The 14,354-nt window shown below is 41.8% G+C and overlaps 1 protein-coding gene across 1 annotated transcript in view; it reads right to left on the reverse strand.

The window, feature by feature from the left end:
* Positions 1-14,354, reverse strand: part of loxhd1a (lipoxygenase homology PLAT domains 1a) — a 28,161-nt gene that overhangs the window by 5,460 nt on the left and 8,347 nt on the right. Inside the window, exons 6-35 of the mRNA XM_040157820.1 lie at positions 14,197-14,345; positions 13,982-14,105; positions 13,613-13,863; positions 13,400-13,535; positions 13,052-13,212; positions 12,847-12,933; positions 12,445-12,580; positions 12,159-12,313; positions 11,894-12,054; positions 10,231-10,307; positions 9,917-10,113; positions 9,609-9,801; positions 9,303-9,463; positions 8,881-9,214; positions 8,594-8,745; positions 8,139-8,272; positions 7,535-7,683; positions 7,295-7,399; positions 7,085-7,213; positions 6,836-7,003; positions 6,556-6,737; positions 6,294-6,410; positions 5,357-5,519; positions 4,916-5,070; positions 4,483-4,692; positions 3,764-3,893; positions 3,411-3,619; positions 3,066-3,251; positions 1,976-2,103; positions 1,759-1,876 (exon numbers count right to left, since the gene is read on the reverse strand). Coding sequence (XP_040013754.1) covers positions 1,759-1,876; positions 1,976-2,103; positions 3,066-3,251; positions 3,411-3,619; positions 3,764-3,893; positions 4,483-4,692; positions 4,916-5,070; positions 5,357-5,519; positions 6,294-6,410; positions 6,556-6,737; positions 6,836-7,003; positions 7,085-7,213; positions 7,295-7,399; positions 7,535-7,683; positions 8,139-8,272; positions 8,594-8,745; positions 8,881-9,214; positions 9,303-9,463; positions 9,609-9,801; positions 9,917-10,113; positions 10,231-10,307; positions 11,894-12,054; positions 12,159-12,313; positions 12,445-12,580; positions 12,847-12,933; positions 13,052-13,212; positions 13,400-13,535; positions 13,613-13,863; positions 13,982-14,105; positions 14,197-14,345 — 4,757 coding nt within the window. The remainder of the gene's footprint in view (positions 1-1,758; positions 1,877-1,975; positions 2,104-3,065; positions 3,252-3,410; positions 3,620-3,763; positions 3,894-4,482; positions 4,693-4,915; positions 5,071-5,356; positions 5,520-6,293; positions 6,411-6,555; positions 6,738-6,835; positions 7,004-7,084; positions 7,214-7,294; positions 7,400-7,534; positions 7,684-8,138; positions 8,273-8,593; positions 8,746-8,880; positions 9,215-9,302; positions 9,464-9,608; positions 9,802-9,916; positions 10,114-10,230; positions 10,308-11,893; positions 12,055-12,158; positions 12,314-12,444; positions 12,581-12,846; positions 12,934-13,051; positions 13,213-13,399; positions 13,536-13,612; positions 13,864-13,981; positions 14,106-14,196; positions 14,346-14,354) is intronic.

Raw genomic sequence — 14,354 nt, forward strand, 5'->3', positions numbered from 1 at the left:
ATGCTCACATGCGTATGTTTAGCAGGTTTAATGTTACCATGTTGACCATATTGTTTTAGCATGTTAGCACGCTAACATTTGCTAATTAGCTCTAAGCACAACGTACAGCTGAGACTGATGCCATTAGTTTTCAGTCATTATTTTTTATTGCAATTCATCCTGTGAAGACCATGAATGTCTGTACAGAAGTTTATAACAGTCCATGCAATAACTGTAGAGACAATTCACTTACAACCACTAATGATGGTGTGGAGCTAGAAGAAAAGTCAGGGGATAACCAGAGTCATTAGGTTTCATCCTCTGGGGAACTTGAATGTCTGTACAAAATTTCATGGCAATCCATCCAATAGCTGTTGAGATATTTCAGTCTGGACCAAAGTGTTGAACCAGCTGACCAACAAACACGGCCATCCCCGGAGCCAGATCACTGACGTGGCTAAAAACCAGATCTCCTCTGACTATATTAAAAATGTTGTGTCATACGTTGTCACATTTTGGACACTAATGTGTTACTGATATGTACACAAACTCTTGCTTCTCCCAAGATGGCTGATCACCTGCCCCTTGAAGCATTTCATTAATTAATATTATTAACAAAGACTGGGTTCAGGCAGATACACTTCTATTAGCTTTCCGCTCTGCATATTTATTTGGGCAGATTAGTGTGTGCTGGCAGTTCGCCCGGTGCCCTGTTGTGTCCATTTCAATACACAGACCCAGAAATCCATAAAGACAGCACATGTGCTTGTGATGCAGAACACACAAGGCTCTGTGCAGGGTCAAGTCAAGGAGATGTTCGCAGTTGCTGAGTCCCAGGCACGGACGGACAGGGCTTGGTATTGTTCCTGACTGCTCTGCTGCTCTGCAGGCATGGTGCCTTTACCAGAGAAGACATTTGCATAGGAAATGTGTTCTGTTTCATCAAAGCGGTTGGCCTGAGACATCAGACTGAATTTGGAGGTGAGCAGTGATGCTATCCTCACAGGGTTAGCTGAAGAGAAAAAGTACTGAACAATTTTGGGAAACTATGTATATTAATGCAGTCGATTATACTGCAGGACTAAGCATTAAAAATTGGCGATATCTGCACCAACACACACCAATACACAGTAAAAGCAAATATAAAATGAAATTTTCTCGCTCTCTACTGAAAGCAGGTACACAATCTTCATTACTAAGCCTGGTTGTGTGCAGGCTTGTGTTTATTGTATGTATGTGTGTGTGTGTGTCTGTCATTCCAGGAGCAACAGCATGGTAAATAAAATGGGTCAATATGCTCACTCCAGGAGCTCTTGGCCCTGCTGTGTGTGTGTCTGTGTGTATGTCTGTCTTTGTGGGTGGGTGAATCATTGACCATTCTCCTGCAGGCATGGATAGATGTGTGTGTGTATTTGTCTGTGTGATATAATAGATTGAATGATCCTGTGACCTAAAGCATACAGCGCCAGGATAAAAACACAAAACCCATGACTGCTTTGTACTATTGATTTTGGAAGAAGCCAGCAATTACTGTTCTGCTTTTCATGCTCCTGGTTCTATGTTTTATGGATGAGATCAGCCGTTTCTTCTTCATAACCAATTAGCCCTTGACAAAAATAAAGGAAACTTGTGCATAGTGCATCATCAGCCGATTCTGGTGAGTTAAACCTGCTTAAAGCCTTCTTTTTGCTGCCACTCTCGACCATTTTTAGCATGTAAACATCTCCTGAACACGTATGTCTGTCTGTCTCTGTAGTAGGTTGGTAGAGGTGAGCTGACCTTATCCAGAAACCAGTCGGGTCGACTGCCGGAGCCATCAATACGAAGCCTCATCTTCCTTAGCGGGGCAATGTCATCAATCTCCATGGTGAAAGTGTCCTCCTGACCACGCTCAAACCTGTTATCACGCATATGAACAACACAGAGTTTATCATCCACAGTGTAAAGAATTGCTCTCTTTATTTCATATTGTTTGATGATGTCCATTTTTGGTTACCTGCCCTCATTCTTCTGCAGCAGCATCTCCTCTGTGCTGCCGTTGGCCCCAAACACAGACATGAAGATCTGGGTGTCTGTTCCTGCATCTTGCACGTCTCCTGTTACCACTGTCACCTCATAAATAATCTGACATGAAAATATTAGACATTTTACCAAGGGGAAAAGGGATTTATCTTGCAGCTGATGAGCTATTATGTACACAGTAAATCCATTTATATTTATCCCTGGTCACAGATAAATAAAAGGCCCCCTAGCCCTACTACATAAGAGCAAGACCCCCAGATTGAAAGAGACATACACAACATGTTGCTTTTAGTCGCCTTGTGTCTCTTTGAGGTTGTTTTGTGACACTTTGTGGTCATTTACATCACTTTATAGGGATTTTGCATCTCTTTGTAGTTTGATTGACTTACCAACAAGAAATGTTAACAGCCGACTCCAAACAGAGACCCATTCAGTAATCAATCATTAATTCAACATAAACCAAGGAGACTGTGATGTAGTGATGGTCTTATGTTTCTAATCTTATATGTCTAATACTAACAGAAAAATAGATATGGAGACACGGTACAGCTCTGTCTGACACCCCTTGTGATAAGATATCTTGAGATAGATACTCATCTATAATTATATTTGAAATATTATATTATAGAGACATAATCATATCTAAAGGTGTCAAAAACTTCCTCAAAATCAACCACAAAGATATTCCCTAGGAAATGTTAATTTTCATTAATATCACTTATATCCTACAGATGTCTAATACCTTCACCAATAAATCTACCTTCAATACATCAGTCTTCTTCTATATTATTAATATTGCGAATTATAATTTTAATTCTAGTGGCAATACATTTAGACAGTTCCTAGTGTCATAATAATGGTGGGATCTCCAATTGAAGCATTTCCGTTTTTGGATGGAATTTTTATATAGGTAGGCCATTTTCCTCAGTAAGTTGTTCCAGTGGTTTCATCAGTGATACAAATCGAGTCATTATCACTGGTCGGTTGCAGTAATTTGATGTATCTGTGATCTATGTTCTCTGACATATGGCTGTGCTTACCTCAATTTGTTCATAAATACATACCTTCTGGGAGATGGAAATGGCCTCTGCATCCAGCACGTTGAATACTCTAGCAGTCAACCCATCTCCTCGATCTTTGGCCAGCCAGCACTTGCAAGCAAAGATATATTTGACCCCTTTGGTTGGCACAGCAACAGACAGCTCATCAACCAGCCAGCAGCTCTCGGGAGTCGCCCCATCATGGCCGAGCTGCAGGGAGAGAGAGAAACAATTACTTCAAGCAACATGGGTGTATTTTTCTGCGTGTTCTTGTGTGTGTGTGTGTCTGTGTGTGTGCGTGCGTGTGTATCGATGTATGAGAGTGCACAATCTTAAGTGAAACTCTAAAAACATCCCCCCTTCCTTCACCTTGACCTTTTTGATCTCCCCCACGTCTGAACCGTGGGACTCGAAGCTCTCCAGAGAGCCAGCCTCAAAGCCCCTCCTCCCATCTGGCAGGTCCAGCCACAACCTCTCTGTCTGGGTGTGATTGGCCCCGATAATGATCACATAAGCCCTGCTGGTGGTGCTCGCATCCCGCTCCAGGCCAGTACAGATGGTGATGTGGTATGGTATGACTGCACAGGAAGAGCTCAGCAATTACTCATTCACAAGAGCATGAGATTATGTAAAAATGTCTGTGTTCAAATATTAATAGCAAACATTCACAGAGCAGAAGATGAATCTGGCACGCAGTGCTGAAGTGTCTTGATTTTTCTTACTCGGGAGCTCTGTTTCCTCCTCCTCCTTCTTCTTCTTGCTCTTTTTGTTCATGTTACTGTCGACACTCTTCACTGTCAGAGCTGAGTTCTTCTTCTTACTGTTTAGGCGCTCTCTCACTCCTTCATAACCCTTAAAAGAACATGACAAACACAGTGATAGAAACAAACGCACAAACACAAAGATATATACATGCTAATATATACACTTAGTTGCCAGTTTATTAGGTACACCTAGCTTAAACTAATACAGCGATCCTGCAATACATCCTACATTCATAAGGGTAAAAATGCTTTTGTAGAAACTTTTTTAAAGAGGTGTTTATTCAACTTAATGATAATTTTGGAGGACGTAGTTTGTGGTGCCATTAAATTGTATTGTACGGAACATCTTGTACACCCGTCTACCACATTTACAGCAATGAGGGGAGGTTTATAATACAGACAGAATTCCATTCTCCTTCATTATATTGGACATGAAGGAGAAATCTAAGAAATTGACATCTCAAAACCTCTGCACAAAAAATCTACAGTTTTTCAGGTAGATTCTATGGGGGGGTGGGGGGTTCAGTGGAAAAACATTTTTTAAAAAGTGTTATATGCCTTTTATTTTTACATGACTCCTCCTCTTTTTCTGCATTCCACTCTTAGGTTTTAATATCTCCTTTCCAATTTGTTCATATTATTGTAAGGCACCTCCTTCTCACAGTCCTTCATGTTACCTTGACATAGAAGACCCTCTCAATGCGCCTGTCCTCCCTCTTCTTGGAGAGCCAACGTTCACATAAGAAGAGGAAGACCTCCTCGGTGTCCACGTCAACCACCTCCACCTGGTCCAAGTACCAGTCGGCGCTCACCATACTGTTATCATGGCGTATTTTTATCTTGAAAACCTGTCCGAGGTCGACTGCCTCTATTGTAAACTTATCCACCTGCAGAGGTAAAACATAAAAAGTTGGTGGAATAACATACGCATCATTATGTAGTTTGCACTTTGTTGTATGACATGTTCGCTGTGCTTCTGAGGACTTTGATGATATTATTCATTGTGTCACGACTGTGTCTATCTTCACTTCATTGGACATTACAAATAATCCGGGAGAACAGAGTAAAGATACATGGTGGAAACTAGCCATGAAATCTGTGCTTTCTTACAGATCCCCGTTCAAACTTGTTGCTGTTCGTCTCTGACTTGCTGAGTTTCCTCTCCCCGGTGTCGCCCAGGTCCCCGTAAATTGTGAGGAAGACATTGGCGTCGGTGCCGGCTCCATACACATCACCTGTCGTCACTGACACTTTGTATGTGTGAGCTGTAGTGGGGACGATGATCACAGACAAGAACACAGGGGGGTCGGTTCGAGGTAAGTGGCAGAAAATAGACTGAAAAGAAAGCTATTTTCCATTGCTGTTTGATGCCACCTTCATCACAGAAACTCATTCAGGGATAGAAAGAACCTGAGGGGAAAATTGTCTGTAGTTTTCCTAATGCTCAGAAAGACAGAGAAAAGACAGCACATAGCAGTGAGACAAATCCTGCAAATATTTGTGTGTAATAAATTCAGTTGAACGATTGTTTGTCTGCATATGTTAACATACCCTCCAGGGCATCTTCCACCTCGACCTCAGTGACCTTTAGGTTTCCATCTCGTGACAGTTTCTCTGTAATGATGTCAGAAGGCACCAGCTCTCTCACTGTTTCTCCATCATCCTCTGACTTGGCGAGCCAGCGCTCACACGGGAAGATGACAGTCTCTGAACCCTAGAGTTAGGGAGAGAGAGCGGGATGGGGCTAAAACACAACTACAAATTCATTTGTGTGTTTGTGGCTTAGAGGAAGATCAGTGAACACCGTGTCTTGTCTTTGTCTGAGCCTCGGGTTAGTATGTGAGATCCAAAAATGAAATCAAAGAGCCGGATTACCCTCATCTATCAGTGAGGAGAACATCTCCACCTACTGACCAAACATAGTTTTGGTCTGTTACTAGTAGATGCGGGTAGTAAGATGCTGACAAAGAAAAATATGCGTCCTCAACATCAGATTTTTGATCAAGTTTAGTAAGCATTAAGGCTCAAGTATTGAGATTAATATCAGACATCAGGCCCTGAAGCTTTTGAGATGACCTGATGTTTATATTTTGCTGGTAAAATGTGTACTTTATACTACTACTCCAGGTACATATGGTACTTTCTTCTCCACTATATTTATTTCACAGCTTTAGTTATTTTAAAGATAAAGATTTTACATACATATTATATGATCATCTTATAAAATGTAATTCATTATTAAAGATTAAGTACCAAGCAGTATAAATAGTAGTTAAAATGAGCTCCACCTTGACCTACTACAAAATATTAAATGCTACTTACACATTAATGATATAAGTAGTATAACACTGGGGGCGATATTTCTGAATGTTTACATATTTTAACCCACATACTTGGAGTATTTTTATTTTGCAGTATTGCCACTTTCAGTTAAGTAAAAGAGCTGAATACTCCCTCTGCCACTCCCTCTGTCCTCCGCAGACAGTACCTTTCCTTTCCTGAGCAGACGTCTGATCTCCACCCTGTCCAGATGCCAGCCTGGGTTAACCCCGCGGTTGTCATGGCCGATACGGATCTTCTCAATTACATCCCCTACGTCTTCTAGCTGTGCAGAAAGCAGAAAACATTTCTGAATTAACAAAGTATTCAGTGTCGAATTTACTAGCGTAATTACAAACAAAATTACACTGGTCTCTAAAACCTGATCAATGCACCTATTCTCATTATTTATGATAATATACCTTATATACCTCAACAATAAACATGTCCTCAGCTCCTCTCTCAAAGAACATCCTCCTCTCCCTCTTGTTGACACACAGAGACTTCTGCTGAGTGCACACGGCATCTCGCCCGTACAGGACAATGAAGACATCTGCATCTGTTCCGGCTCCAAAAACGTCACTCGTGAAGGTTTTAATCTCATAAGGAACAACTACAAAATAAAAATGACATATTTCACAACCAAATATGTGCATCCAATGACAAATATCTTTAATATTTGAAAGTGTGATATAGAACACGTTGATTTACAAGGTGTGTAAAGCTCTGTCTGAAGAGGGTTGGGAAAAAGGTCCCTGATGATGGCGCCGTCATCCTCCCCTTTATCCAACCAGCGACCGCAGGGGAAGCGCAGTTTCTGTCCCAGAGACGGGGCGTCAATCTCCGTCCAGTCAAGGAACCAACCTGCCGATCCTCCCCCTTAAACAGTGACACAAGTTAGTATGTTCCTTTTTGTCGAAGTATTGTGCATCATTCTGTGTTAATTCTGTCCTACTGTACCACAGTTGTCGTGTCCAATACGCAGCTTCTTCAGCGGTCCGATGTCCACAGCCTCGACAGTGAACTCATCAATCATACCCCGTTCAAACTTATTCTTATGGGTCTTTGATGCCTTCAGGTTAATTAAACCTGTGGATGAGCACATCTCAGAGCATTTTAATTATTTAAATACGCATGTACACAGATATAATGCAGGGTATGAAGTGTTACCTGTGTCATCCTTGGTGCCATACAGGATTGTAAAGACATTAGCATCTGTTCCTGCGTATTTCTTGTCACCAGTTTTTATCCGCATTGTGTATGTTGTTGACATCGCTGCCATAAAGAGAAATCAGAATGAATGAATCATTGAGCAATCTACTGTATTATTATTATCCTTATTCATTTAATTTAAAAAAGATTTTGAGGTCAGAGGTCTGATTCTCTGTGCAGCCAAAATGTTGCTCTCACCTTTCTGTTCCAGACCGAGTGTGGCTTCAGAGTCTTCCTCATCATCATCCCCCTTCTTCATAAAGGCCTCGTCCACAGGAACCAGCTCCCTGGCAAGCTGTCCATCGTCCTCGTCAATAGCCAGCCAGCGTTTACAAGGAAAAAAGTACCTATAGCACAGTATATAGTATATAGTACAGTATACATAGTGACAATACCATAACCAGAGCCTCTACTTAGGACTGTTAAATGTTCCTGTGTCCAAATACTTTGAGAAAAGGACCATCCCTCTTTAAATTGATCCCATGTCTCCTTGAACAGGCTGTGCCTTAACCAGAATATCCCAGAGTACCATTTTACACCATTCAGTGGAGCTCTCAGACATTTTATGTGCAAAGGTTTGGTCTGCTATGTGGGGATGATGCTGTTTTTTGAAATCTGTGTTACTCCATTTTGTGTCTCGTAACACTCAGGAAAGTGTAATTTCTTGTCAATGAAATAAAAGATTAAATGTTTTTTAAATTAATTAATTGGTTAATTCAAGATGTTTGCAACAATACAGTGTCATATCTAAATGAAGGTGCTAATGGATCACTGCTCTCTTTCTAAAATGATCATGACTTACGTGGTGTCATCTTTGTTGTCTACAATCTCCACCCTGTCCAAAAACCAGCCGGCACTGGCCTGGCTGTTGTCATGCCGGATCCTCAGCTTCTTCAGGATCCCTAGGTCAACCGCTGTGATGGTGAAAATGTCCTCCTGTGTCACACATGCAACAAACCGGTGGTTTTACAGGGGATTATGTGCTTGAAATATTTCTTGGGTGCAGTCCTGGAGTCTGGAGGACTTCCTGGAGTCCTGTCATCTTTATCTAGCAGAGATTCCCCATAAAACCACAAGGTCTCATTTATACACTTTGGCTTTTGTACAAATTAAACAGAAAAGATATAACATGTTAATTAGTGAGTTTTAAAGGGGCTGGTAGGCAGATTTCTTTATGCTATGCTGAGCTAAGATAACTGTCTCCGCGCTGTGGCTTTATATCCAAGGACATCCAGCACCGACAGAAACAAAGCTCACCTGATCTTTCTCAAATTTGTTCAGGTTGTTGGACCTCCTCAGCCGTCGCTCCCCCGTGTCTCCAATCTCTCCGTAGATGTTGATGTAAACATTGGCATCAGTCCCCGCCCCCCACATGGTCCCAGTAAACACATGAACCTCATATGAGTTCACTGAGAGGCAAACAGCGTAGGCATGTAAATCAACAGTGACATTTTAGCATTGCAACGGGACAATTAAAACAATAATATGTACCCAATGGAAAATGATAGCAGTGGGTCAACACATTACATTCATGCTCTACTTACCCTCCAGGTCTTCATTGTCCTCAGTCAGCAACTCAACTACAATCTCCCCGTCCTCCTCATCCCTGGCCAGCCAGCGGTTACAAGGGAAAGTAAATGTCTCCACCACTTCCTGCAGCTCCTCAACTATCTCCACCTCCTCCTCCTCTTCTTTCTTCTTCTTTTTCTTGTCTTTCTTCTTGTCTTTCTTGGTGTCCTCCTTCTTCACCTCAACCTGCACCATAGCCATCGTCAGCCGCTTGATGTCCACTGTCTCCAAGAACCAGCCATCTCCGATACCCTTCCCGTCGTGGTAGATGCGTATCTTGTAGATCTTGCCGACATCCTGAGCCTCAATCTGGGTGTTAGGTATGAAACAGTGGTCAAACCGGGAACTTAAATCGCCAACAGACATTGACATAACACAATACATGTGCAATAGAGACCTTAAAGATTTCAGTAGTCCCTCGCTCAAAATTATTGGAGCGACTCTTGAGAGCAAGGACTTCAGTTTTTCCTTCATCTCCATAGATCTGACAGAAGACATTGGCATTGGTGCCACTTGCACGCACGTCCCCTGTGACCACTGTTACTTCATAGTTGATCACTGTTAATAAAAGGGCATCGCAGCATTATGACAAGAAGCAAGACTATGTTGAGAGGAGCGATATACGTCAACTCATAATCACTGTTTCTGTGTTTCAAATGACGAATTCTGACTGTACAGTGCTTTTAAAGTTATTGTTATTTACATTGTTCAATGTCCAGGATCTCGCTGGGATAGATCTCAACCTCCACTTTCCCATCAGCCTCATCTTTGCAGAGCCAGCGGTGGCTTGGGAACATGTACTGCATCCCATGTACTGGCACAGAGATCTGCACACTGTCCAGAAACCATCCAGCGCGCAGGCCCTCGTTGGTGTGGCCGATGAGGAGACGGCTGATCTGTAAGTACACAGGACATGAACAAATAAAATAGAATAGAATTTGGAAACACAAATAAGTGTCTGAACCATAAACTCAGTTCTCTGTTAAGCATATGGACGTCTGAGGAACTTGCCTGTCCAATGTCAGAGGTTTCAATGGTGAAAATGTCAGTGCGTCCTGTCTCAAAGTAGTTCCTGAGGTCATTGTCTGAGACTGCCAGTATCATCTTGCTAGTGTCACCCTTCTCCCCGTACAGTTTGACAAACACCCTGGAATCAGAGCTGGCCCCATTCACACTGCCTGTTTTGATTGCTATGTGGTAGCTGACATCTGACGATGAGTGAAATTAGGGAAAGGGATGTCATTTATGTAAGCATTAATAAGATATGCTGTGCTTTTTAAATCGCTTAACCTATGTATTCATGTTTTTGATCTTTATGTACTCACTAAAGAGACATAGGCCATCTCCATCTGGAACTAACTCTCGGACAATCTGTCCATCATCCTCATTACGGTCCAACCACCTGAAGAAAAAAAAGAAGGAAATAGACAAATTTAATCCTATAGCAGTATACGCAGGATGAGAGCAGCCCTTCCATCTCTTACACTTCCCTATAAATTTATTTATATAAGTAAGACATCGTGTTATTTATTATTTATAACTTTTGTTCCACCAAAATGGTTTCAGATTGAAACTGAGATTAAATTGGCAGAATCCTCAAATTCAAGAAACCATTCTGGTAGAAAAGAAGGCCAAAAAAATAAGCAAAGGATTTACACTAAAAGACAACAAAGAATAAAGAAGAAAAGGTGACACCCAAACATTAAAATACACTGGCTGGAGCTATGCAACTACATTTGCCAGGTTCAAGCTTTTACTTAATGCATGAGCTTCCATTTAAAATCAAGATAAAATTAAGGAGCCTAAAATTACTGATACTTGTGAGGAAATCAGATCACCGTTAATCTCAACATGAATGTAATTAATGTGAAAAAGGATACAACAGAACATCACCAGTGCAAACAACAAAAACCATTTAACAATAAAGTACTTGTATCTTTTTTTTGCATTGGAATCTTCCCTAACCTTTCCCTTTTAGCAGGACAGACACGAACAGAAGTAACACTGCACCTCAGCAATGCAGTCTGGCTCCAGTTACTAAAGGAGAGAGCTGTCTGGCCGCATCCATTTAGTGCCTATTTGTAAAGGCAAACTCATCCATCAGCTGCCTAACTGCTTAAACACACACCGCTGGAGAACCAGGGAACGAAAGCGTGGCCAACTTACAGCACTTATGAGGCTTCTAGAGCTGTTTGGATCATTTTGTCCATCTGATTGGTGCTTTGGTGGGTTTCAGGCTAAAAAACATTTTTGGAAAATAAGCTCATTCCCTTTCTTGCTGAGAGTTACATTAGATCATCAACATGTCTGTACACTAATAATGAAGCTGCAGCCAGTGGGCAGTTAGCTTAGCTTAGCATATAGACTGGAAGCAGGGGGAAACAGCTAGCCTGGCTCTGTCCAGAGTTCGAAATTACACCTACCAGCAACCTCTAACACCTCATTTGTTTAATGACATCTCATTTGTTCAATTTGCATTGAAGCTGAAGAGTAAAACTGACTATTTTAGAGCCAGCCTCGCCGTTTTCCTCCATTTTCACTCTTTTCACTCATAGTTAGTTTTACTCCTGGCTCTAGCTCCACACTTAACGCAGAGATGTGAGGGTGGTATCAATATCCATTAACTATTCAGCTACAGCAAGCAGTGACCGTGAAGTTGTAGACAACCACCAGAGACTATGCCAGTAAATGGTCCAGTGTGACACCCTGCAAAACCACGACTTGTCATTTTTATACTTAGACTGTTTTGGAAATATAACAAGATATAACATGTTGATTAGAGAGCTTTAGAGGTGCTAGTAGGCACATTTTTATCTTTCGAACCTTTCCCTCTGCTTCTAGCCTTCACACTAATCTAAGCTAATTAACTGCAGCTTCATATTTACCATGCAGACACGAGACCAGAATCGATCTTCTCACACAACAAGTATATTTTCCCAAAATGTCTAACCACATCTTTAACTCATGTGCAAAGTATTATTGCCTTGCCTGAAACAGGGGAACTCAATGGCCAAAGACTCTGGCTGGCCCTCCTCCCTGACCATCACCTTATCAAGGAACCAACCACAGCCTCCTCCGCGGCCATCGTGACCTACACGCACCCTTCGCACCTGGCCCAAGGATACAGACTCAATGAGGAACTCATCATGCTGAGGGAAGACCGGGAGAAAACAGATTAAAGATGCTTGCAGTTTATTTCCCAAATAATATTTATGTATTTTCTTTGTACATCTTTAAGAAATAATGCATTCACATTGCCCTTTTCGAATTTGTTGACATTGTTTTTGCTCATAATCATGAGCCGCTCCCCTGTGTCACCCAGGTCACCAATAATATTGAGAAAGACACTGGCATCAGTGCCACTGCCACTGACGTTGCCAGTGCAGATGGTGACACGATACTTTATCACTGTAGAAAAAGAAGAGAAGAACACTCACAAAGATCGCATATACTTGACACTACAGACTATTAACATGGAACTTGATGTGTGGGACCAACCAAGAAAATTTGTACATTTATGTGCTCAGTGTGTCTCTTACAGGGCAGAGGCTCATCAATGGGCGCTCCTTTAGCTGGAAGCTCTCTGACGATCTCATTGTCATCTTCATTGATATCCAGCCAGCGGCCACATTCAAAAGAATATTTCTCCATCGTCAGGGTCTTGAGCAAAGTGACCTGCAGAAAGTTGCAGCCTCAAGTATCATTATACACGTCTTCATCTTCGTCTCCTCTTCTTTTACCTTTCTGAGTGTATTGACATATGCGAACTGACTGAACATTTGTCTTTGAAACGATTTCCATTACAGCCTGATTCGCACATAACGCTCCTCTCTTTTCAAGTGCAAAATAAACTCTAACTCAGTGTCTAAATCAGTGCTCAGAAGTGACATTGTACAAAGCTTACACTGACAGAAACAGACAGACAGAGCAATGGGTCGCACCTTTGCTAAATGCCAGCCAGCAAATGGATGTCTTTTCTCGTGCCAGATGCGCAGTTTCAGCAGTCTTCCTATGTCTGGCATTTCAATCTATAGTCATTTCAAAAAATGTATAATAACAACAGACACATTGAAAAATAAAACATATCTTGGAAAGCTTCACAGTGGAAAACATTGTAATGTGATCAGCAGATGTGCCAGGGCTTACCACAAATTTATCAAGCTGGCCCTGCTCAAAACTGTCTGAGTTGTTTTCCAGCTTGATCTCATCAGACTTGCCCTTCTCTCCATAGATTTGCAGAAACACCTGGGCATCTGTCCCTGCCCCTTTCACATCTGAGGTCCAAATCCACAAGGACCATGGGTACTCTGGAAAAGATTAGACTTGAAATTAGAATAGGCCAGTCTATTTTTTAAGAATTCAAAATGCTCTTAATCAGGCTTTTTCAAAATCAGATATAAATCTTTAAAAGGTGAATTGAATATTGTTCTGTACATAAAAAATGTTCAAATTGCTTTTCTGTCTCAGAATAGTGAGTAGAATGAAGACACCCACTTTTCTGTTTTTTCTGCCTAAGAGAGACCATCTCATACAGCTCCCTCTCAATTAGTCCGTCCCCCTCATCCTCGTCCAGCCACATCCCGCATGGAAATGTCTGCTCAATGCCCGTGAACGGACAGTATAGTACAACCTGTAAGGGAAATGGGCGCTTGATGGGTGAACGGCACTTTGAGAATCGATCTGTAACCCTTAAGACATGTGAAGTACCTTTTCACAGTACCACCCGGCACCAACGGCCCCATTGTCGTGCCCAATGGTGACCCTGCTGAGCGGGCTGATCAGTTCACAAATCTCCACGCTGAAAATGTCGATGAGACCACGCTCGAAAGCACCACCCTCCAGGAAGACTTTGCCACTGTTTTTTAAGCCCTTGGTGCCATGCATAACCATGTGGATCTTAGAGTTGGTGCCTGCACCCCTAACGTTTCCAGTCATCACTTGTACATTGTATACGATTCCTAAGCGAATTCAGAAAAATACACAAAAAAACTGCAAATTTATCTCTGAGTTCAACAAATGAGATATGATTATTGCGTATGTTAAATATACTGAAAAAGTGACTCGTGTTGTACTCACCCATTGGTTGCACTGATCCAACCAACACATCTCTCTGTATTTTGCCATCATCTTCATCCATGGCGAACCAGCGGTTAACTGGGAACTCATACACTTCTTTATTCCCCATGTCATCGATTACCACCTGTAGAGAAACATTATGCATTATCACAAGTGTTTTTATGTATGTGTGCAAATCTTTAAAAATTGCGTATGCTTGTGCAGGCTGTACAAACCTTATCTAGAAACCATCCAGCTGATGAACCTCTGTTGTTGTGGCCGATGGTGATTTTCCTCAGCCTTCCCAGGTTAGGAGCCTCTATCGTAAACTTGTCCTCTGAGCCCCGTTCAAAGTTGTCTTTGTCACTGTCGAGTCGTCTCTCTCCTTTCATGA

This window comes from Xiphias gladius, chromosome 20 (assembly GCF_016859285.1).
Source record: "Xiphias gladius isolate SHS-SW01 ecotype Sanya breed wild chromosome 20, ASM1685928v1, whole genome shotgun sequence".
Lineage (NCBI taxonomy): Eukaryota > Metazoa > Chordata > Actinopteri > Istiophoriformes > Xiphiidae > Xiphias > Xiphias gladius.